Here is a 20,090-nt window from a genome sequence, read left to right as displayed (position 1 = left end):
TAAAGTGCGCCGCAGCGCGAAAGTCAAAATCATATGTGAGGAAAATAATCTATAAATCAAAGTAAGGCGTGAGCACAACAATAGCGAAATTCTCCAGTTCACCTATCACGCTTTCTCACTGTAATGCCAAAATCAAATCCTAGGCACTGTATTCCCATCGTCTGATAGGAAGATTCTTGCAAGGCTGGTTGAATTCTTATTGGGAATTGATTGCTCTGCAGCGACATCAATAGCTGTGAACGAAAGAGGAAAGCACCTGACAGCTGTTTCAGTGGGCAATTGCGTCAGAAACAGAGTGTTCGAGATACGGAAAATTCCACCAAAAATAAGCATTTTTATCTCAAATTCTCAACTCTTCAGCTTCCTATTTGTTGCCCAAATCTCTGTGGACGTATTTAAGTTGTGAAATTGGGGAAACTCGCACCAATTTTGTGTGTTTAGTGAGACAAGTTGGAATTTTTCCAAAACCACCGGCAACTTTTCCGAAGAGTGACTTTTCTTGTATTGTAAAAAGAAAATATCCAGATATTTGCATTGTCCGTGATAATTTGAAGTGCCAGGAAGCATTGAGAAGTCACCTGAGGAGACTTTGTGAAGAAAAAAAGGAAGATTTTGTGTGGTAATTTCGGTCAGTACTTTTCCTCTGTGTGTGTGGCTTCTAATCAGCCGCTGGCCGAGGCTGAGCGACGGCAGTTCGTGCATCTCACTCTCTTTCTCTCCTCTTTTGACACTTTCCGGACGGGTGAATTGCGTAGTTGAAAAATTCACATCACCGGTGAGATCGGGCCACAAATCTGCGTGCTAAAGATGAACAGGGAGAAATGGGAAGATCTGGATCTCACCACGGATGAGATTAAGTCGCTCACGGATGCGCTGCAGCAAGAGGAATTCCGGAAGTTGCTTGTGGAGTACTGCGAAGAGTTGAATGACCCAGAAAACAAGAGGAAGTTTGAGGAGGAATTGACCCAATTGGAAGCTGAGCGAGGCATCGAGATCACCTTCATCAATCCTGAGCCTGGGTATGTGGTGAAGACGACTGTGGATGGGCAGATGAAGGGCTTCATCAATGTGTGTCAGAGTGGAAAAGTACAGCGTCCGGTGAGTGCGGCGAAATGCGGTAAAGTCAAACTCGAGCTTCTTTTACTGAAATCTTGTGTGCAATTGCAGGTGAGCGAGTATAGGGCTTCAGCTGGGGAGAGAGGTCTCCATTGGACGCTGCCGCACACCCAGGCGCCCCCGCGGCGGGACGTGGACAACAAGGGCGCGGCCTGCATGGTGTACGACGTGGTGTTCCATCCGGACGCCCTCCATTTGGCCGGAAAGAACAACCGCTTCCGCGATGTCCTCACGGAGACCGCGTGTGACGCTGTGGAGAGTGCTTTTTCAGTGAAACTCGATCGGACTAATGTGAAATACCCCAAAGTGGCGTTCAAAGGGACACCTAAGCCCACAGTGATTAGGCGTAAGAGTGAAAATGCTCCCTCGTGTGAGCCGAGCCCTATTGATGCGATTTACCCACCCCTGAAAACCCTTAACGGAGAGCCTAAAGTGCGTGTTGTACCTCAGACTCCCAAGCCTGGTGCTTACGCAACGCCCAAGTACACCATCACGCATCGTCGCGACGTGAACTACCAGGAATTCACCCATGAATTGGATGCCAAGATCAACGTCACGGTGCCCAAGGAGTTGGTCATCGCTGTGGAGTTGCCACTGCTCAAGTCCACTGAGACTGTGACTCTTGACGTGACGAGGAAGCGCGTGGTGCTGGTCTGCGAGCGTCCGGCAAAGTACAAACTCGATATTGCGCTGCCCTACGACGTGGAAGAGCGCCAGGGCGGGGCGAAATTCGATGCCACAACAAGGCGACTATCGATTACCCTGCCCGTTGTCAAGGAGCATCACTTGCAGCTGATTGACGTCACGCGGCAGGACAGCGGAGTGGATTCGATGCCGCAGAGCCCAGCTGTGTCGCCCTCGGTCTCTGAGGGCAGCGAATTTGACGAGGTCTTTGAGCAGAAGTTCCTTGACAACACCATCGGCTATACGCTTCCCAGCTTCACCTGCAACATCCTGGATGGTGTGGTGGCCTTCACTTTGAACGTGAAGAATGTAGAACCGGCTTCTGTGCAGGTGAAGCAGGACGAGGCGCTGGTGCAAGTGAAGTTCACATCCATAGGGAGTGGATTCTATCCTTCTCACCATGCTTTTGCGGCAAAATTCCCCTCTGGGCGGATTTTGGAAGCGTCCGCTGAGGCCTGGGATAACAACGTGGTCCTCCAATGCGAGATGGAGGACCTTCAGACCTGTGACCACTACGCTGTGGGGCTGTCAGTTGATGCACTGAAGCCCTATCCACTGAAATTCACCACTTCAGCGCTATCGCCGAAGCCCTCAATTGAGGATGATAGTCTTCGGATAGAGGCCAAATCTGTGGACAACGAGGAAGTGGAGATAGTTATCGATCCACCAGAAAAGATACCTGAGGAACCTCCGGCAGAAGAGCCACAGGAGAGTAAAAAGCCGAACGCGAAGAAGAAGAATCGCAAGCCTCGTTCAATGTCTGAGTCTTTCTGCGTCCCTGAGGTGTCTCTTGAGGATGAAGTGGAGAGATCTGTGCGGAAATCGAGAAGCTTGTCCGAATCGAGTGGCGATGACCAGGGAAGTCCGCGCTTCCGCTTCAAGGGCATCCTGAAGAGGAGTTGCAGCTACAATCCGAGCACCTCGAGTTCTGTTGACGATCAGATGCTGTCCGTGTCCGTGGACTTGGGCGTGGGGTCTTTTGATGGCATCCCAGAGGAGCAGGGAATGTCTGAGAGCTGCAAGAAGACCGTGCGATTCAGCGACGTCATTCGAAAGCAATTGTTTAGGTGAGAGAGAGGAACCTTATCAGATTCTTGGCCACTCGAGAAGGATGTTTTGGTGTTTCGTGCCTCAATAAATTTCTCTATCTATTTATAGGTCAAACTCAAGTATTCTTGGCAGGCGGTTGAAAAACATGAAGAAGAGAGCTAAGAAACGTGCCCAAGAGAGTCGACGGATGAGCGAGAGTGAAAATTCAGAGTGCGAAGAGAAGGTGAGATAGCGTCACGATGTTGTGTCCGAACGTGCTTTAATCTTATGTGGAAATTGACTTTGTTGCAGGAAAAGCCGCAAAGTGCTTCCGTGCGTCGCGACAGCGGAGTAGATCTCGACACCGGGGCGAAGATGAAGGCACAGGGAAAGAAAGGCGGCCAAGCGAAAAAGAAAATCGATAACACTGCCGATTTGGAGTTCAAGAGTGGCATGATTTTCAATCTGGAAATGTGAAACTTCACGTTGTGATAAGATTCATTGATCAAATCAATATTTTACTCTATCTCGATTTACACGGGAATCGTCGCAACACAAAATTTCAAACACAATTCTTATGGATAGTTTACTTTGATGCAAAATGTAGTTTGCTATGGTAGGAATATGATGGAAAGATAACTATTTGCACTATTCACTTTTGTAGTCGTTTGAAGAATGAGTGAGAAACGAAAAGAAAATCTGGCAAAAAATGTCGTCTGAGAATAAGTTGAGTTCTTATACCAGAGACTCTTCTTCAATTTTTTTGCCTCTAATTGTAGTGCTAATCGCGAAAAAAATGTATCTTCAACTATTTCTATTATAACCTGTTTGTCTAACGAAGAAATTGTAGAGACTCGCAAAATTGCCGAGTCAGGAAACAGTAGAATTTGTAGTCTTAAGGTAGCAACACGTCAAGTGTATCTCAATAAAAGAGTTTTCAATTGAATGGCTATTTTTTGTACTAAATTATAAGTCACGAAAACATTGCAAACATCATCATCATCATTAAGGTAATTACTGCGTCTTGAGAAAAAATTATAGTCATTGGGAGGAATTGTGCTGGACAGAGATTTGGAGATTTCCACTCTCAAGGGAAACTCCGTAGAGATCAGTCGCTTTTACGGCAGGAATCTATCATTCAAGTACAACTGAATTGTTACTTCAGTGCCTGGACAGTGTTGATTTCTTGTGATTTTGCTGTGCTTCAGGAAAGTTTGAAGAAATGGGCTCAATGGGAATATTGTCTTTCACCATCAATGGTGTTCCTTATAATGGTAAGTGAGCAATTTCTCATACATGAAAACCCAATTTTCTTTAGTTTGGCCAGATAAATAGACACACGCAATGGCAAATTATACTAAACTTTCAGAGCGCGCTAGTGAATTGTCCATTGATATGTCCCTCAACACTTTCATTCGGACTCGCGCGAATTTGACTGGGACGAAATTCATGTGCCTGGAGGGCGGATGTGGAGTCTGTATTGTTGTGCTGAAGGGCATCCATCCGGTGACAAAGGAGAAAGCGACCTGGGCGGTGAACTCATGCCTCTTTCCGGTCTTCTCCTGCCACGATCTCCAAGTGACCACTGTTGAGGGCCTGGGCAATGTGAAAGACGGTTACCATCCGATCCAGGAGCGCCTGGCGCATCTCAACGGGACGCAGTGCGGCTACTGCTCTCCTGGAATGGTGATGAATATGTACGGCCTTATGGAGCACAAGGGTGGGAAAGTGAGTATGGAAGAAGTGGAGAATTCCTTCGGGAGCAATATTTGTCGCTGCACGGGATATCGTCCCATTCTGGATGCCTTCAAGTCTCTAGCCTCGAACGCCGACGAGAAGCTGGTGTCCCTGTGCAGAGACATTGAGGATTTGCCCAAGAAGTGTCCAAAAAGTGGGCTGAAGTGCGAGGGAAAATGTCATCCGGCGGAGAAGAAATCCTTCAAACTGTCCGATGCAAAAGAGTGGCACAAAGTCCTCAATATGCAAGACATATTCACCATCTTCCAGGCTTCGGGAGACAAGAAGTATATGCTAGTGGCAGGAAACACTGCTCATGGCGTTTATCGTCGTGATGCAGATATTGAACTATTCATAGATGTGAATTCAGTTGAGGAATTGCGAAAACACTCCATTGGAGACACACTTGTGCTTGGAGGGAATGTTAATCTCACGGAAATGATGGAGATTTTGGAGAAAGCCGCCTCTCAGAAGCCAGCCTTTGAGTACTGTCGCGTCCTTATCAAGCATATCGACGTGGTTGCGAGTGTTCCTGTGAGAAATGTAAGAGTTCTCTCTCTCTCTCTCTCTCTCTGCACAATCTTGAGAGAAATACTAATTGCCTTTCATGATTTGTCTTCATAATTGACTGTATTGCTTAGACTGGAACCATTGCTGGGAATCTCAGTATTAAACACGCCAACATTGGGTTCCCATCGGATATTTTCCTGATTCTGGAAGCAGTCGGAGCCAAACTCACCATCATAGATGCTTCTGGGAAGACCACAGATTTGTCTCTAGTGGACTATTTGAAGTTCGATATGAAGAAAAAAGTTATCTTGAAAGTTACACTTCCAGCTCTTGATCCTTCCAGGATCTTTGTCAGGACCTTTAAGGTAAACCCAGTTCATGTAATGCAATAAATCTTCTATATGAAGAATATGCAAGTGATGCAAGTAATTCAATGACTGGCTATTTTCCAATATAACAAAATTGAAGCATAATGTGATATTGCATGCAATTTATAAATCTTTTAAATGATCCATTACATTATTACTGCTTTTATTGCATTGGCGACATTGGCAAAAAACACAGATATCATATTGCTATATTTTCACCATTTTCACAGATTATGCCTCGCGCTCAAAACGCCCACGCTTATGTAAATGCGGCTTTTGTGTATGAATTTGCTGACTCTTCGAAGGCCAAATTGACTAAAGCTACCATTTGCTTCGGCGGAATCAATCCAGTGTTTGTCCATGCGAAGGCGACGGAGAAACTCCTGCAGAATGTGAATCTCTTCGATGACGCCTTCTACCAAAAAGTCCTTACCACACTCGGCGATGAGATAAATCCAGATTGGGAATTGCCTGATGCTTCGCCAGAATACAGGAAAAACTTGGCTCTGGCGCTCTTCTACAAGAGTTGCCTTGATCTCTGTCCAGAAGAAAGGATGAAGGGACAGTTCAAGAGTGGCGCTACTCAAATTGACAGGATTTTGTCTTCTGGAACACAGACTTTTGATACTTATGAGAAAAATTGGCCCCTCACGCAGCCTGTTAAGAAGCTAGAGGCTCTCATTCAAGTATCTGGCGAGGCAAAGTACATGAATGATCATCCGCATCGCGATGATGATTTGTGGGCGGCTTTTGTACTCTCCAGCGAAGCCAAGGTTAAGATTGCGCGAATTGATGCAACTGAGGCTCTCAAAGTTCCTGGAGTTGTGGCTTTCTACAGCGCAAAGGACATTCCGGGCATCAATAGTTTCGTGTCTCTAAAATGTCCCTTCACCACTGAACTCGAGGAGATTTTTGCCAGTGATCTTGTTGCCTTCCATGGTCAACCCATTGGAATGATCGTGGCTGATACTTTTCCACTGGCCCATTCAGCGGCACAGCTCGTGAAGGTGATGTATGAGAAGCCGGAGAAGCGGGAGCTCCTCGTGACACTGCGGGATGTCCAGGAGGCCAAGGCGTGGCATCGGATCTGCAGTGAAATCCACACGGAACCGACCAAGCAGGGCGTGAAGGGAAGTCACCAAATCAGCGGACGATTCGACATAGGAAGTCAGTATCACTATACAATGGAGCCTCAGACTACCGTATGCGTTCCCACGGAAGATGGACTTGATGTCTTTTCTGCCACGCAGTGGATGGATCAGACTCAAATAGCCATTGCGGATTGTCTACAAGTGCCCGAAAATTCCGTCAATCTTCAGGTAAGTTGTGTGCTTTTTTATTTCGAAACTAATCTCACAAGGCCTTGAAATTTTCCATCGTCTTCTAATGCTTCTAATTATCTAAATTATTCTCTGCCTGAAAAAATGGTCATTGTTATAGCAATACCAGGATTTATGCTGAGTTGGATGTAAATCGATCTTTGATCTTCAGTGTATTAACACATTCAGTAACTCCTCTTCTTACTATCCTTAATCTTCTTACAGGTTCGTCGCGTGGGTGGCGCCTATGGTGGGAAAATAACACGCTCTGGTCAGGTGGCTTGCGCTGCAGCCCTTGCATGTCATCATCTGAGACGCACCATTCGCTTCGTCATGTCCATTGAACAGAACATGACGGCTATCGGAAAGAGATATGCCGTCTCGTCTGAGTACGAGTGCGAAGTTGATGATTCTGGGAAGGTTCTCAAAATGAAAAATACCTTCATGGAGGATTTCGGGTGTTCAGCCAATGAAGATGTCACTGCCTTCGCCAACAAAGCATTCCTGAATGTCTACGACGGCGCCACATGGGACGTAATGTCCAAGCTGGTGAAAACAGATGCTCCTGGCAATACTTGGTGTCGTGCTCCCGGGAATCTCGAGGGAATGGCAATGGCAGAAAACATTATGGAGCACATTGCACACGTAACTAAGCGGGATGTGAATGATATTCGACTCCTAAACATGCCTGGCGATAGTCCCATGAAGAAGTACTTCTCAGACTTTCGACAGTCGACGGAATTTGATGCGAGAAGGAAGGAAATAGATGCCTTCAATGAGGCTAACAGGTGGAAGAAGCGGGGTATTTCTCTAGTTCCCATGACCTTCCATCTTGAGTACTTCTTCACAATGCCGGCTCTCGTGTCCGTTTATCATGGCGATGGATCTGTGTCCATCACTCATGGAGGAATTGAGATGGGCCAGGGAATCCACACCAAGGCAGCTCAAGTGGCGGCTCATATTCTAGGCATTCCGCTAGAGAAGGTCGCCGTGAAGCCTTCAAGTGTCCTTACAGCGCCCAATTCACTCGTCAGTGGAGGAAGCATAGCCAGCGATACAATTGCCTTTGCCGTGATGAAAGCCTGCCAGAATCTCCTGGAGCGAATGAAAGGTGTCAAGGAGAAGATGAAAGATGCGTCCTGGGAGCAACTCTGTGCGGTAACTATCAAGAATATCCTCCACAATTTAATACTTACTAAAAAGAGTTTGCCTTCCAGGCTGCTTATCTGAATGGAGTTAATCTCTGCTCAGCGTATATGTATCGTCCAGGAGATGCTAAGGATTACCACATCTGGGGAGTAACTTGCACGGAAATGGAAGTAGATCTCCTGACCGGCAACGTGCAGCTGCGTCGAGTGGACATCCTGGAAGACACTGGAGAGAGTCTAAGTCCGAATGTGGATGTTGGCCAAGTTGAGGGCTCTTTCATCATGGGTGTGGGATATTGGCTCCATGAAGCTCTTGTCTTCAATCGCCAGAATGGTGAGCTTCTCACAAACAGAACTTGGACTTACAAGCCACCAGGAGCCAAAGACATCCCCGTTGACTTCAGGGTCACTTTCCTGCAGAAGAGCTCTAATCCCGGAGGAGTGCTGCGCTCAAAGGCCACAGGAGAGCCTGCTCTTGCCATGTCCTGTGGCGTGATTTTCGCCTTGCGATATGCGCTCAATTCAGCCCGAAAAGACGCAGGTCTTCCTCCTGATTGGTATCACATCGGAAGCCCTTCAACTCCCGACGAGATATTCCTGTTGGCAGGAAACAAGGTGGAAGATTTTCGTTTCCAGTAACGCTCTTATATCAAATGATATCAAGCAGTAAGAAGATCAGTATTAATATTATACTTAACATAACGTTGAGAAATGTATAAATAAACGGTTAAAGTTACTAATTTTCATAGTTGATTTCATATATTCCAACAAAAATAAGATTACGAAGAACACAGATGTTATACTTGTTCTCATCGTCACAGGCAATGAGTGCAAACATATCAAACATATAATATTTTTCCGCTCGAAAATTTTATTATCTCGTTTTATTTCACTTCGAGTTAATTTAACCGGAAAATATAAACATTCCCACAAACACTTTTACTACAATAATACCTAATACTTTTTATAAAAGCAATGTGTATGTAGGTCAATTGTTGCAAAATCAGAATAATTCGCGATGACTAATTAAGAGGTAAACACGTTATGGTTCATACGTTTATTAAATAAAACAAATGGGAATAAAAATAAATTGCCAGCCCCAAAACCAACGTTGTGGACTGGTGGATATAATGGCGTTTTTAATTCGAGAAACTACTTTTCTGCTCCCCCAAGAATATTATTAGAAAACGCTCCGGAACCCATTGAAGTATAGAAATTGTGCAACTGCATGTTTGCAATCGAAAGTCTGCTCGAGTTCGGTCAGTTCATTCGCAGCTTTTCCCTCGATCGGTTGTTCAGCTAAATCGCTAGCATGATTAGTGGAGTGAGATCTCTGTTCCAGAATCCGGAGTTGTGGTAGGTTTCCGGCGATCTTACTAATTCCCAGTGCTCCTATTTTAATTTGGCGTTCCGTTTTCCAACAGTTCCGAATTGTGCCTCACGATTAATGGAGTGATTTACAAAGGTGCGAAAAGAGAAATTGAAAAGTGGGTGCAAATATTGAGAACTCCTTCTTTGTTTAGCCGCTGTGGCCAGTATCCCGATCGATACATCGCTCAACACCTTCATTCGGCGACACGCGAATCTGCGCGGGACGAAGTTCATGTGCCTGGAGGGCGGATGCGGAGTTTGCATAGTCACCATCCGGGGCATTCACCCGACCACCAGACAGCCCTTCATCTTGTCCGTGAACTCCTGCCTCCTGCCCGTCTACTCCTGTCACGGCCTCGAAGTGATCACTGTCGAGGCGCTGGGCAGTCGCAAGGCTGGATACCATCCGATCCAGTCACGCTTGGCCGCTCTCAATGGAAGCCAGTGCGGCTTCTGCACTCCGGGAATGGTCATGAGCATGTTCAGTCTCGTGGAGTCGGAGAGGGGCCAACTAACCATGGCCGAGGTGGAGAACGCCTTCGGCGGGAACTTGTGCCGCTGCACGGGTTACAGGCCGATCCTGGACGCCTTCAAGACTGTGGCTTCGGACGCCACGCAGCGCCTCCGGGATTTGGTGTGCGACATCGAGGACATGCCGAAATTCTGTCCGAAGATGGCCTCCCACAGGAGCCCATTCGATCCCATTGACGAGAAGAGACTCTTCTTCAAGTGCAAGAGCGGCCGGGAGTGGCACAAGGCATACAACCTCGCCACCCTCTTCACAGTCATGCGCCAGAGCCGCCACAAGCAGTACATGCTGGTGGCGGGAAACACCGCGCACGGCGTGTACAGAAGGGACCCCAACATCGAGCTCTTCATCGACATCTCGTCCATCGAGGCGCTGAGGACCCACACTGTCGGCGGCTACATTGAGATGGGAGGCAACATGACGTTGACGGAAACGATGATCTTCCTCAGAAGAGCCGCCTTTGGACGCCCTCAGTTCGGGTACGTCCACGAACTCGTCAGGCATCTGGACTTGGTGGCCCACGTCGCCGTTAGAAACGTGAGTCTCAAATCAAATCAAGGTCCAATTGCGCTTTAATGTGTATTACCTAATAGGGTAATTAGTAATAACCGACCATTTACACACCATCAAACATTAAATGTTGTACATATTTCACGATCTTGTGACTACTGAATTGCAAAATCAAAACAAATGGATACCTTTGCGTGCTTTCACGGTGGCAATTTCCGCATTTTCTATCAATTTTCACGACCGCCATTCATCAGAAATGCGCCATAAGTGCATGTTTATTTTTATTTTTCTGGGTCTCTAGATCGGAACTCTGGCTGGAAATCTGATGATCAAGCATGAACATCCCGACTTTCCATCCGATGTCTTCCTCATCCTCGAAACTGTGGGCGCAATGCTGATCATCGCTGAGAATGTCGGCAGAACGAGATCGGTTTCCGTGGCAAACTTCCTCAAGATGGACATGAAGAGGAGGATCATCCTCAAAATCAGACTTCCGGCCATGGATCCCGTCCGAGACATTCTCCGAACCTTCAAGATCATGCCGAGGGCGCAAAACTCTCACGCTTACGTGAATGCTGGCTTCCTATTCAAATTCACCGAGAGCCGAAGGCGAGTGTTGAGCGCCAAGATCTGCTACGGAGGAATCCATCCCCGATTCGTGCACGCCGCAACCACAGAACAACTCCTGCAAGGAGCGGATATCTTCGACAACGACGTCCTGCAGAGAGCCTTGCAATCTCTGGACCAGGAAATCCAACCGGACTCCTCCATAAATGAACCTCTTCCGGAATTCAGGAAAATCCTCGCCCTGGGATTGTTTTACAAGGCAGTCTTGAGTGTTGGGCCTCAGGAGAGGATTCAAGAGCAGTACAGGAGTGGCGGCACGACTATTGAAAGACCGGTGTCTTCGGGAATACAGCAATACACATCCAACTCAGAGGTAAAGCGATCCTGTAATATTGTCTTGCGCGATTCCCTAATTTATTGTTTATTACAGAACTATCCTCTAACTCAGCCATTGCCCAAAGACACAGCTCTGGAACAGACTGCCGGAGAAGCTGTTTATGTGAACGATATGGCTCACTTACCGGATGATCTCTGGGCAACCTTCGTCATAGCCACGCAAACGAACTCCCGAATTAGCTATATAGATCCTTCCGTTGCCCTTAAAATTCCCGGCGTCATAGCGTTCTTCCGTGCATCTGACATTCCTGGAGTCAATAATTGCATGAGCAGAAAGCATCTTCAAGCGGAAATTGAAGAAGAAATATTCGCCAGTAGTGAAATTCTCTATCATGCTCAACCAGTTGGCATGATTGTGGCCGAAAGTTTCGATATCGCTCAATTGGCATCGAAAAAAGTGAAGATAATTTACGAGAGATCAACAACTGACCAAATCTTTCTCACGCCAACTGATGTCTTGGAGGCCAACGAAGAGGATCGCATTGAACGAAATTCTGCAGTTCTTGGAGAACAGAACGACGATGAAGTCGAAGGCGAACACACCATTACTGGAAGATTTGTCTTGGGTTCTCAATACCACTTTCACATGGAGGCGCAAACAGTGATTTGCACTCCGTCTGAGCAAGGACTCGATGTCTATGCTGCCTCTCAATGGATGGATTTGTGCCAGACAGCAATAGCTCAATGCTTGGGCATTCATGAAAGTAGGATTAAGATGGAAGTGAGACGCTTGGGAGGTGGTTTTGGCGGGAAAATATATCGAGTGACTCCAGTTGCATGTGCAGCAGCAATTGCTGCATTTCGTCTGAATAGAACTGTGAGATTCGTCATGACAATTGAACAAAATATGATGTCGCTTGGAAAGAGATATTATGTTGAGTCAGAATACGAAGTTGTGACTGATGCAAATGGACAAATCTTGAAATTAGAGAACACAATTTACGAAGATTTAGGATGTAACTTCAACGAAAATATTCCTGGAGTCGTTCTTCCTAACTTTTCCAATGGTTATGTAACGGATAATTGGTATTGGCAATATCACATAGTTAGAACACATAAACCCAGTAATACCATGGTAAGAAGTCCTGGAACTTTAGAATTCACATCAATGATTGAGAATATTATGCAGCACATCGCTGCTGTCACGGGTCAGGATCCCATTGATGTCAGGCTCGCTAACATGCCTGAAGACACTCAGAGAAGGCAATTTATATCAGATTTCAGGACATCAACCAACTATAATACCCGAAAAACCGAAATCGATGAATTCAACACTCAAAATCGTTGGAAGAAACGAGGAATCGCCATGGTTCCTATGAATTACAGGATCCATTGGCTTGGTATCAGGTATGCCTTGGTATCGATACATCATGGCGATGGAAGTGTGACGGTTACTCACGGCGGAACAGAAATGGGCCAAGGCATAAATACTAAAGTGGCTCAAGCAACAGCTCATCTGTTAGGCATAGATTACAACTTAGTAAAAGTAATGCCAAGCCTTAATTATGTTTCACCCAATACCATGTACACCGCTGCAAGTATAACAACCGCAAGTGTTATTTATGCAATTCAACAAGCTTGTCAGACTCTCAATGATCGAATTAATCCAATCAGAGACGATAATTCGGATCTTGAGTGGCCGGAACTCATTCAAAGATGCTTCGAACAAGATGTGGATTTGACTGCTTCCTACATGTTCAAGCATTCTGAAATGGAAGCTTTCCACGTCTTTGGAATATCATGTGCTGAGATTGAATTGGATGTTCTCACGGGAAATTTCCTCATCCGCCGTGTGGATATTCTTCAAGACACGGGCGAGAGTGTAAATCCACTCCTCGACGTGGGCCAAATCGAGGGCGGTTTCGTCTTTGGGCTTGGTTATTGGCTCCACGAAAAGCTCATTTACAACGATCGCAACGGGAAGCTGATGACTAACAGAACGTGGAACTATAAAATCCCCGGAGCCAAGGACATTCCAGTGGATTTCAGAGTGGCTTTCATCCAGGATCACAATCCAGATGAGGGTGTTTTGCGCGCTAAGCCAACTGGAGAGCCCACAACTGCCCTGGCCATTGTGGTACCTTTCGCCATCCGTTATGCTCTAAATTCAGCACGATCGGACGCCGGATACACGGACCCGTGGTTTAATATGGGCGCTCCTAGCACTATCGAGGAAATTCTCCTGCTCGCTGGGAACAGCACTCAAAATTTTCAAGTATAAAACGATTTAAATTATATCTGACTTCTTAAAAAATACATTTAATAACAATTAAAGGCAGTTTTTTGGAAATTGTATAATAAATAAGCAATAAACAGTGTAAATTTGTCTTTTATCACGAATAATCTGACTAATATGGCGTCTAGCATTTTTATATAAAATTTCTGATGCATATGTAAGTACATATTTACACTTCCTCCCCTTTTTTCTCTGTTATGAATTTTTCAAATACCATATACACTGCAAAAGTGAAAACTCACCTTATTAATATGTACTGTATTAAAGTGTTGTGCATGATTTGTAGAGTAAAAACTTGTTGGAAACTGCATTCTTACGTCATGATTTACTAAGGGGCTATTCAAAATTATTAAAACACCTTCAAGTTATAATTCTTATTATGCATAGAAATCAAGCACAATGTAATTTGCAGGCCCAGAAGTAAGGTTCTGGCGTAAAGTGGAAACATCGGAATTATTAATTTTAAAATTGCTGCTCCTCCAAGAATAATATTAGAAAACGCTCCGGAACCCATTGAAGTATAGAAATTGTGCAACTGCATGTTTTCAATCGAAAGTCTGCTCGAGTTCGGTCAGTTCATTCGCAGCTTTTCCCTCGATCGGTTGTTCAGCTAAATCGCTAGCATGATTAGTGGAGTAAGATCCCTGTTCCAGAATCCGGAGTTGTGGTAGGTTTCCGGCGATCTTACTAATTCCCAGTGCTCCTATTTTAATTTGGCGTTTCGTTTCCCAACAGTTCCGAATTGTGCCTCACGATTAATGGAGTGATTTACAAAGGTGCGAAAAGAGAAATTGAAAAGTGGGTGCAAATATTGAGAATTCCTTCTTTGTTTAGCCGCTGTGGCCAGTATCCCGATCGATACATCGCTCAACACCTTCATTCGGCGACACGCGAATCTGCGCGGGACGAAGTTCATGTGTCTGGAGGGCGGATGCGGAGTCTGCATAGTCACCATCCGGGGCATTCACCCGACCACCAGACAGCCCTTCATCTTGTCCGTGAACTCCTGCCTCCTGCCCGTCTACTCCTGTCACGGCCTCGAAGTGATCACTGTCGAGGCGCTGGGCAGTCGCAAGGCTGGATACCATCCGATCCAGTCACGCTTGGCCGCTCTCAATGGAAGCCAGTGCGGCTTCTGCACTCCGGGAATGGTCATGAGCATGTTCAGTCTCGTGGAGTCGGAGAGGGGCCAACTAACCATGGCCGAGGTGGAGAACGCCTTCGGCGGGAACTTGTGCCGCTGCACGGGTTACAGGCCGATCCTGGACGCCTTCAAGACTGTGGCTTCGGACGCCACGCAGCGCCTCCGGGATTTGGTGTGCGACATCGAGGACATGCCGAAATTCTGTCCGAAGATGGCCTCCCACAGGAGCCCATTCGATCCCATTGACGAGAAGAGACTCTTCTTCAAGTGCAAGAGCGGCCGGGAGTGGCACAAGGCATACAACCTCGCCACCCTCTTCACAGTCATGCGCCAGAGCCGCCACAAGCAGTACATGCTGGTGGCGGGAAACACCGCGCACGGCGTGTACAGAAGGGACCCCAACATCGAGCTCTTCATCGACATCTCGTCCATCGAGGCGCTGAGGACCCACACTGTCGGCGGCTACATTGAGATGGGAGGCAACATGACGTTGACGGAAACGATGATCTTCCTCAGAAGAGCCGCCTTTGGACGCCCTCAGTTCGGGTACGTCCACGAACTCGTCAGGCATCTGGACTTGGTGGCCCACGTCGCCGTTAGAAACGTGAGTCTCAAATCAAATCAAGGTCCAATTGCGCTTTAATGTGTATTACCTAATAGGGTAATTAGTAATAACCGACCATTTACACACCATCAAACATTAAATGTTGTACATATTTCACGATCTTGTGACTACTGAATTGCAAAATCAAAACAAATGGATACCTTTGCGTGCTTTCACGGTGGCAATTTCCGCATTTTCTATCAATTTTCACGACCGCCATTCATCAGAAATGCGCCATAAGTGCATGTTTATTTTTATTTTTCTGGGTCTCTAGATCGGAACTCTGGCTGGAAATCTGATGATCAAGCATGAACATCCCGACTTTCCATCCGATGTCTTCCTCATCCTCGAAACTGTGGGCGCAATGCTGATCATCGCTGAGAATGTCGGCAGAACGAGATCGGTTTCCGTGGCAAACTTCCTCAAGATGGACATGAAGAGGAGGATCATCCTCAAAATCAGACTTCCGGCCATGGATCCCGTCCGAGACATTCTCCGAACCTTCAAGATCATGCCGAGGGCGCAAAACTCTCACGCTTACGTGAATGCTGGCTTCCTATTCAAATTCACCGAGAGCCGAAGGCGAGTGTTGAGCGCCAAGATCTGCTACGGAGGAATCCATCCCCGATTCGTGCACGCCGCAACCACAGAACAACTCCTGCAAGGAGCGGATATCTTCGACAACGACGTCCTGCAGAGAGCCTTGCAATCTCTGGACCAGGAAATCCAACCGGACTCCTCCATAAATGAACCTCTTCCGGAATTCAGGAAAATCCTCGCCCTGGGATTGTTTTACAAGGCAGTCTTGAGTGTTGGGCCTCAGGAGAGGATCCAAGAGCAGTACAGGAGTGGCGGCACGACTATTGAAAGACCGGTGTCTTCGGGAATACAGCAATACACATCCAACTCAGAGGTAAAGCGATCCTGTAATATTGTCTTGCGCGATTCCCTAATTTATTGTTTATTACAGAACTATCCTCTAACTCAGCCATTGCCCAAAGACACAGCTCTGGAACAGACTGCCGGAGAAGCTGTTTATGTGAACGATATGGTACACTTACCGGATGATCTCTGGGCAACCTTCGTCATAGCCACGCAAACGAACTCCCGAATTAGCTACATAGATCCTTCCGTTGCCCTTAAAATTCCCGGCGTCATAGCGTTCTTCCGTGCATCTGACATTCCTGGAGTCAATAATTGCATGAGTTCGAAACATATTGATGCTGGGGAACAAGAGGAAATATTCGCCAGTAGTGAAATTCTCTATCATGCTCAACCAGTTGGCATGATTGTGGCCGAGAGTTTCGATATCGCTCAATTGGCATCAAAGAAAGTGAAGATAATTTACGAGAGATCAACAACTGACCAACTCTTTCTCACGCCAACTGATGTCTTGGAGGCGAACGAAGAGGATCGCATTGAACAAAATTCTGCAGTTCTTGGAGAACAGAACGACGATGAAATCGAGGGCGAACACACTATTACTGGAAGATTTGTCTTGGGTTCTCAATACCACTTTCACATGGAGGCGCAAACAGTGATTTGCACTCCGTCTGAGCAAGGACTCGATGTCTATGCCGCCACTCAATGGATGGATTTGTGCCAGACAGCGATAGCTCAATGCTTGGGCATTCATGAAAGTAGGATCAAGATGGAAGTGAGACGCTTGGGAGGTGGCTTTGGCGGGAAAATGTACCGTGTGTCACAGGTTGCGTGTGCAGCAGCAATTGCTGCATTTCGTCTGAATAGAACTGTGAGATTCGTCATGATCATTGAGCAGAATATGATGTCAATTGGTAAACGATTTGCATCAGAATCTCAATATGAAGTTGTGACTGATGCAAATGGGCAAATCTTGAAACTGGAAAACATCATTTACGAAGATTTTGGATCTAGCTTCAATGAGAACGTTCCTGCCCATGTTCTTCCTAACTTTTCCAATGGTTATGTAACGGATAATTGGTATTGGCAACTTAATATAGTCCGAACTCATAAACCCAGTAATACATTGGCAAGAAGTCCTGGAACTTTGGAATTCACATCAATGATTGAGAATATTATGCAGCACATCGCTGCTGTCACGGGTCAGGATCCCATTGATGTCAGGCTCGCTAACATGCCTGAAGACACTCAGAGAAGGCAATTTATATCAGATTTCAGGACATCAACCAACTATAATACCCGAAAAACCGAAATCGATGAATTCAACACTCAAAATCGTTGGAAGAAACGAGGAATCGCCATGGTTCCCATGAACTACAGGATCCATTGGCACGGTCCTAGACACGCCTTTGTGTCGATACATCATGGCGATGGAAGTGTGACTGTTACTCACGGTGGAACAGAAATGGGCCAAGGCATTAATACTAAAGTGGCTCAAGCAACAGCTCATCTGTTAGGCATAGATTACAACTTAGTAAAAGTAATGCCAAGCCTTAATTATGTTACACCGAACAATATTCACGCTTCTGCAAGTATAACAACGTGGTCTGTTCTGTATTGTGTTGAACAAGCTTGTCAGACTCTCAATGATCGAATTAATCCAATCAGAGACGATAATTCGGATCTTGAGTGGCCGGAACTCATTCAAAGATGCTTTGAACAAGATGTGGATTTGACTGCTTCCTACATGTTTAAGCAAGGAGACATGGAAGCTTTCCATGTCTTTGGTATATCATGTGCTGAAATTGAGTTGGATGTTCTCACGGGAAACTTCCTCATCCGCCGTGTGGATATTCTTCAGGACACGGGCGAGAGTGTAAATCCACTCCTCGACGTGGGCCAAATCGAGGGCGGTTTCGTCTTAGGTCTTGGCTATTGGCTCCACGAAAAGCTCATTTACAACGATCGCAACGGGAAGCTGATGACTAACAGAACGTGGAACTATAAAATCCCCGGAGCCAAGGACATTCCAGTGGATTTCAGAGTGGCTTTCATTCAGGATCACAATCCAGATGAGGGTGTTTTGCGCGCTAAGCCAACTGGAGAGCCCACAACTGCCCTGGCCATTGTGGTACCTTTCGCCATCCGTTATGCCCTAAATTCAGCACGATCGGACGCCGGAAATACGGACACATGGTTTAATATGGGCGCTCCTAGCACTATCGAGGAAATTCTCCTGCTCACTGAGAACAGCACTCAAAATTTTCAAGTGTAAGTTGTTACTTTGTAATATTTTATATTAAGAGAATAAAAGCGGTTTGTTGGATAATAGCATGAACCTCTTTGAAAGTTTATCCAATTAATTTCCAGTCTTGGATAAACGTTGTGAACCCAACCTCACTCTCTTATCAGTTTATGACCAGTCTTTGTTTGTTTTCAATTGGTTTTACTTAAGTTTTCCTACAAAATAATGAGAAATTTTAGTGAAGAATACTTAAGAATTACTCTGGACGCATCTCTAAGTGTTCTGGAACAGTACAAATGGCTTACCGATAGCTACGTATTGGATTTTTTCGTGGAAAACCACTGGGAAAGGATTCCTGCATCGTGGCAAAACACTTTCACTTCTGGACATTTTCACGTAAAAGATATGGCATTATTGCTCAACCAGGACGGTGATTTCTGTAGGAAATTCTCTTGTGTGCTTCCACTGTCAATCCTGACTCTAAAATATCTAATCCAAAGGCTTTCCATAAGCAGAAAACAAGAGAAAGTGAGTTCTGATTTGAACAAGGATATCAAAGATTTTAAATTGATTAGTGAATTTTCTTGTCGCTCTTTCAGATTGGGAATCTTCATTTTCCAGGATTGATTGGTCATCCTAAGTTCAGAAACCTTTTCGCCAAGAATGTGAAGATCAAGAAACGTCATGAGATAGAAAGAATGAGCGCAATATGCTCAGAAACAGCAGAGAGATGCGGAGTTGAGTATCTTGTGGATGTTGGGGGAGGATTGGGGCACTTATCTCGAGTACTGGCCTTTGGGCACGGGAAGAAGGTTTGTTGCGTGGAGAGACAAGATTCCCTGAATATTCAGGCCAGAGTGTTGGATGACCAGTTCTTGAGATTCGCAAAGAAGTATCTGCAAAGCGAAGAATATGAAGCGTTACATTCGCCTACTCACCTTAATCTCTCCATTTCAGCAGATCTCGATGCGAAATCTTTTGTAAAACATCTTAAAGCTGAAGTATTCGGAGTTACTGACAAAGGTGACTTCACTCTTGGAATTGTGGGTCTGCATCCATGTGGAGATCTGGGTCCTATTCTGCTGAATATGTTCAGAGAATGCTCGGAAGTAAAGTTCATAGCTGTTGTCGGTTGTTGCTATATGAAATTGACCGGGGATGGTTATCCCTTGAGTGAGCACCTGAGGAAGGTGAAGGTAAAAAGACCTGAACGAGTGATTTTGAGCTACGAAGCCAGGGAAGTAGCTTGCCATGCGATGGAGATGTACGAAGAGCGACTGTCGCAGGGATTGTATGACGATCTGAAGATTCACGCATACAGATCGGCGCTGGAGAGGATAATCGTGAAAAAGTGGCCAGACTTGAAGCACACTGGCCTGAAAAGCGTAAAATACAGAGACTGCAGCTCTTTTCGGGAGTATTGCAGGAAGGCAGTGGCCAAGTTGCAACTGATTCTCCCAGAAGCTGGTCCCGAAGAGATCAAAGACTGCATGGAGTGGGAGAAAGTGGCGATTTTCTACACCTTTCGTCTAATGTTGGCGCCTCTTGTTGAGTCTGTCATCCTCACCGACCGGATGCTCTTCCTCCGAGAGAATCTTCCACGGACTGTAACATCCTCTTGCGATACCGTTGCTGTGTTCGATCCGCGCCTCTCGCCAAGAAATCACATCGTGATAGCCACAAAATAGATGCTTT

At 46.0% G+C, this 20,090-nt stretch overlaps 5 protein-coding genes across 5 annotated transcripts; all 5 read left to right on the top strand.

Annotated features, from left to right (window-relative positions):
• Positions 1-112: 112 nt before the first annotated feature.
• Positions 113-3,773, top strand: LOC132260215 (protein kintoun). Its single transcript, XM_059758194.1, has 4 exons — positions 113-1,098; positions 1,168-2,867; positions 2,959-3,073; positions 3,142-3,773. Exons 1-4 carry the CDS (start codon positions 808-810, stop codon positions 3,304-3,306), a joined length of 2,271 nt encoding a protein of 756 aa, XP_059614177.1. The 5' UTR covers positions 113-807; the 3' UTR covers positions 3,307-3,773.
• A 150-nt stretch (positions 3,774-3,923) lies between these two features.
• LOC132259308 (uncharacterized) lies at positions 3,924-9,006 on the top strand. Its single transcript, XM_059756874.1, has 6 exons — positions 3,924-4,103; positions 4,199-5,109; positions 5,208-5,441; positions 5,675-6,763; positions 6,989-7,921; positions 7,981-9,006. Exons 1-6 carry the CDS (start codon positions 4,052-4,054, stop codon positions 8,548-8,550), a joined length of 3,789 nt encoding a protein of 1,262 aa, XP_059612857.1. The 5' UTR covers positions 3,924-4,051; the 3' UTR covers positions 8,551-9,006.
• A 217-nt stretch (positions 9,007-9,223) lies between these two features.
• Positions 9,224-13,555, top strand: LOC132259148 (xanthine dehydrogenase/oxidase-like). Its single transcript, XM_059756701.1, has 5 exons — positions 9,224-9,267; positions 9,336-9,376; positions 9,435-10,348; positions 10,623-11,261; positions 11,319-13,555. The coding sequence occupies exons 1-5, from the start codon at positions 9,224-9,226 to the stop codon at positions 13,503-13,505; spliced, it is 3,825 nt and encodes a 1,274-aa protein (XP_059612684.1). The 3' UTR covers positions 13,506-13,555.
• A 588-nt stretch (positions 13,556-14,143) lies between these two features.
• On the top strand, positions 14,144-18,462 carry LOC132259147 (uncharacterized). Its single transcript, XM_059756700.1, has 5 exons — positions 14,144-14,187; positions 14,256-14,296; positions 14,355-15,268; positions 15,543-16,181; positions 16,239-18,462. The coding sequence occupies exons 1-5, from the start codon at positions 14,144-14,146 to the stop codon at positions 18,423-18,425; spliced, it is 3,825 nt and encodes a 1,274-aa protein (XP_059612683.1). The 3' UTR covers positions 18,426-18,462.
• Positions 18,463-18,555: 93 nt separating this feature from the next.
• On the top strand, positions 18,556-20,083 carry LOC132259508 (methyltransferase-like protein 25B). The gene is made up of 2 exons (XM_059757174.1): positions 18,556-18,923; positions 18,995-20,083. The coding sequence occupies exons 1-2, from the start codon at positions 18,621-18,623 to the stop codon at positions 20,081-20,083; spliced, it is 1,392 nt and encodes a 463-aa protein (XP_059613157.1). The 5' UTR covers positions 18,556-18,620.
• The last annotated feature ends 7 nt before the right edge of the window (positions 20,084-20,090 follow it).

Source organism: Phlebotomus argentipes, unplaced genomic scaffold, assembly GCF_947086385.1.
Source record: "Phlebotomus argentipes unplaced genomic scaffold, Phlebotomus argentipes genome assembly scaffold_18, whole genome shotgun sequence".
Classification (NCBI taxonomy): Eukaryota; Metazoa; Arthropoda; class Insecta; order Diptera; family Psychodidae; genus Phlebotomus; species Phlebotomus argentipes.
This window is presented reverse-complemented; position numbering and strand designations above follow the sequence as displayed.

Coding starts and splice junctions, on each gene's coding strand:
- LOC132260215 (XM_059758194.1), top strand. CDS start 808: ATGAACAGGGAGAAATGGGAAGATCTGGATCTCACCACGGATGAGATT. Junction 1,099..1,167: donor GTGGAAAAGTACAGCGTCCG/GTGAGTGCGGCG, acceptor GTGCAATTGCAG/GTGAGCGAGTATAGGGCTTC. Junction 2,868..2,958: donor ATTCGAAAGCAATTGTTTAG/GTGAGAGAGAGG, acceptor ATCTATTTATAG/GTCAAACTCAAGTATTCTTG.
- LOC132259308 (XM_059756874.1), top strand. CDS start 4,052: ATGGGCTCAATGGGAATATTGTCTTTCACCATCAATGGTGTTCCTTAT. Junction 5,442..5,674: donor TCTTTGTCAGGACCTTTAAG/GTAAACCCAGTT, acceptor CCATTTTCACAG/ATTATGCCTCGCGCTCAAAA. Junction 6,764..6,988: donor AAAATTCCGTCAATCTTCAG/GTAAGTTGTGTG, acceptor ATCTTCTTACAG/GTTCGTCGCGTGGGTGGCGC.
- LOC132259148 (XM_059756701.1), top strand. CDS start 9,224: ATGATTAGTGGAGTGAGATCTCTGTTCCAGAATCCGGAGTTGTG. Junction 9,377..9,434: donor TAATGGAGTGATTTACAAAG/GTGCGAAAAGAG, acceptor TTCTTTGTTTAG/CCGCTGTGGCCAGTATCCCG. Junction 11,262..11,318: donor AATACACATCCAACTCAGAG/GTAAAGCGATCC, acceptor TGTTTATTACAG/AACTATCCTCTAACTCAGCC.
- LOC132259147 (XM_059756700.1), top strand. CDS start 14,144: ATGATTAGTGGAGTAAGATCCCTGTTCCAGAATCCGGAGTTGTG. Junction 14,188..14,255: donor TTCCAGAATCCGGAGTTGTG/GTAGGTTTCCGG, acceptor GTTTCCCAACAG/TTCCGAATTGTGCCTCACGA. Junction 14,297..14,354: donor TAATGGAGTGATTTACAAAG/GTGCGAAAAGAG, acceptor TTCTTTGTTTAG/CCGCTGTGGCCAGTATCCCG.
- LOC132259508 (XM_059757174.1), top strand. CDS start 18,621: ATGAGAAATTTTAGTGAAGAATACTTAAGAATTACTCTGGACGCATCT. Junction 18,924..18,994: donor TAAGCAGAAAACAAGAGAAA/GTGAGTTCTGAT, acceptor TCGCTCTTTCAG/ATTGGGAATCTTCATTTTCC.